Source organism: Mesitornis unicolor, unplaced genomic scaffold, assembly GCF_000695765.1.
Source record: "Mesitornis unicolor isolate BGI_N332 unplaced genomic scaffold, ASM69576v1 scaffold9581, whole genome shotgun sequence".
Classification (NCBI taxonomy): Eukaryota; Metazoa; Chordata; class Aves; order Mesitornithiformes; family Mesitornithidae; genus Mesitornis; species Mesitornis unicolor.
Window position 1 is genome coordinate 17,344 of NW_010163112.1, and position 540 is coordinate 17,883.

General features: G+C 65.9%; 1 protein-coding gene across 1 annotated transcript in view; it reads right to left on the reverse strand.

Annotated features, from left to right (window-relative positions):
• The window catches only part of API5 (apoptosis inhibitor 5), a 15,165-nt gene extending 14,870 nt beyond the window's left edge, over positions 1-295 (reverse strand). The window contains exon 1 of the mRNA XM_010193825.1: positions 95-295. Coding sequence (XP_010192127.1) covers positions 95-163 — 69 coding nt within the window. The 5' untranslated portion in view covers positions 164-295. The remainder of the gene's footprint in view (positions 1-94) is intronic.
• Between the last annotated feature and the right edge of the window lie 245 nt (positions 296-540).

The following is a 540-nucleotide window of genomic DNA, read 5'->3' on the forward strand; positions in this document are numbered from 1 at the left end:
CCGGCCTAGCCCGGAACTCCCTGCGGCGGTGGCGCCGCCGCGCTACTCAAGCCCGAGGCCTACTGAGGCCTTGCAGGCCGCAGCAACGCCGCACCTGGCCCGCCGTCTCAGTGGCGTCCGCTAGGATCCCGTAGTTGCGGTAGAGCTCCTCCACGGTAGGCATGGTGCGGCGAGGAAGGGGCAAAAGCCGCCGCTGCAACCGAGGCCGCCTCTCACGCCACCACCGCTCAGACCACCGCTACCGCTCAGGCCGCCACCGTCAGCACCAACGAGGCGGAAGTCCCAGAACGGCCGCTTACCGGCACCTGCGTAGCGCCCCCAGGCGGCGAGCGGTGGGGCTGCCGGGCCGGACTAAAGGCGGGGGAGCGGCCCGCCCCCACCGCTGCATGACTGTGAAGCTCAGGCGGTGTTAAACGGCACTGCCGTGTAAAGGGGAGTGAACCAGCTCCTGTGTGGCTCTTCGTGCCTGGGTTTTTGTAATGGGAGTGCAAAATATGACGCACCCTCACAACTGCCTGGTGTTAAAAATACTTCAAAATC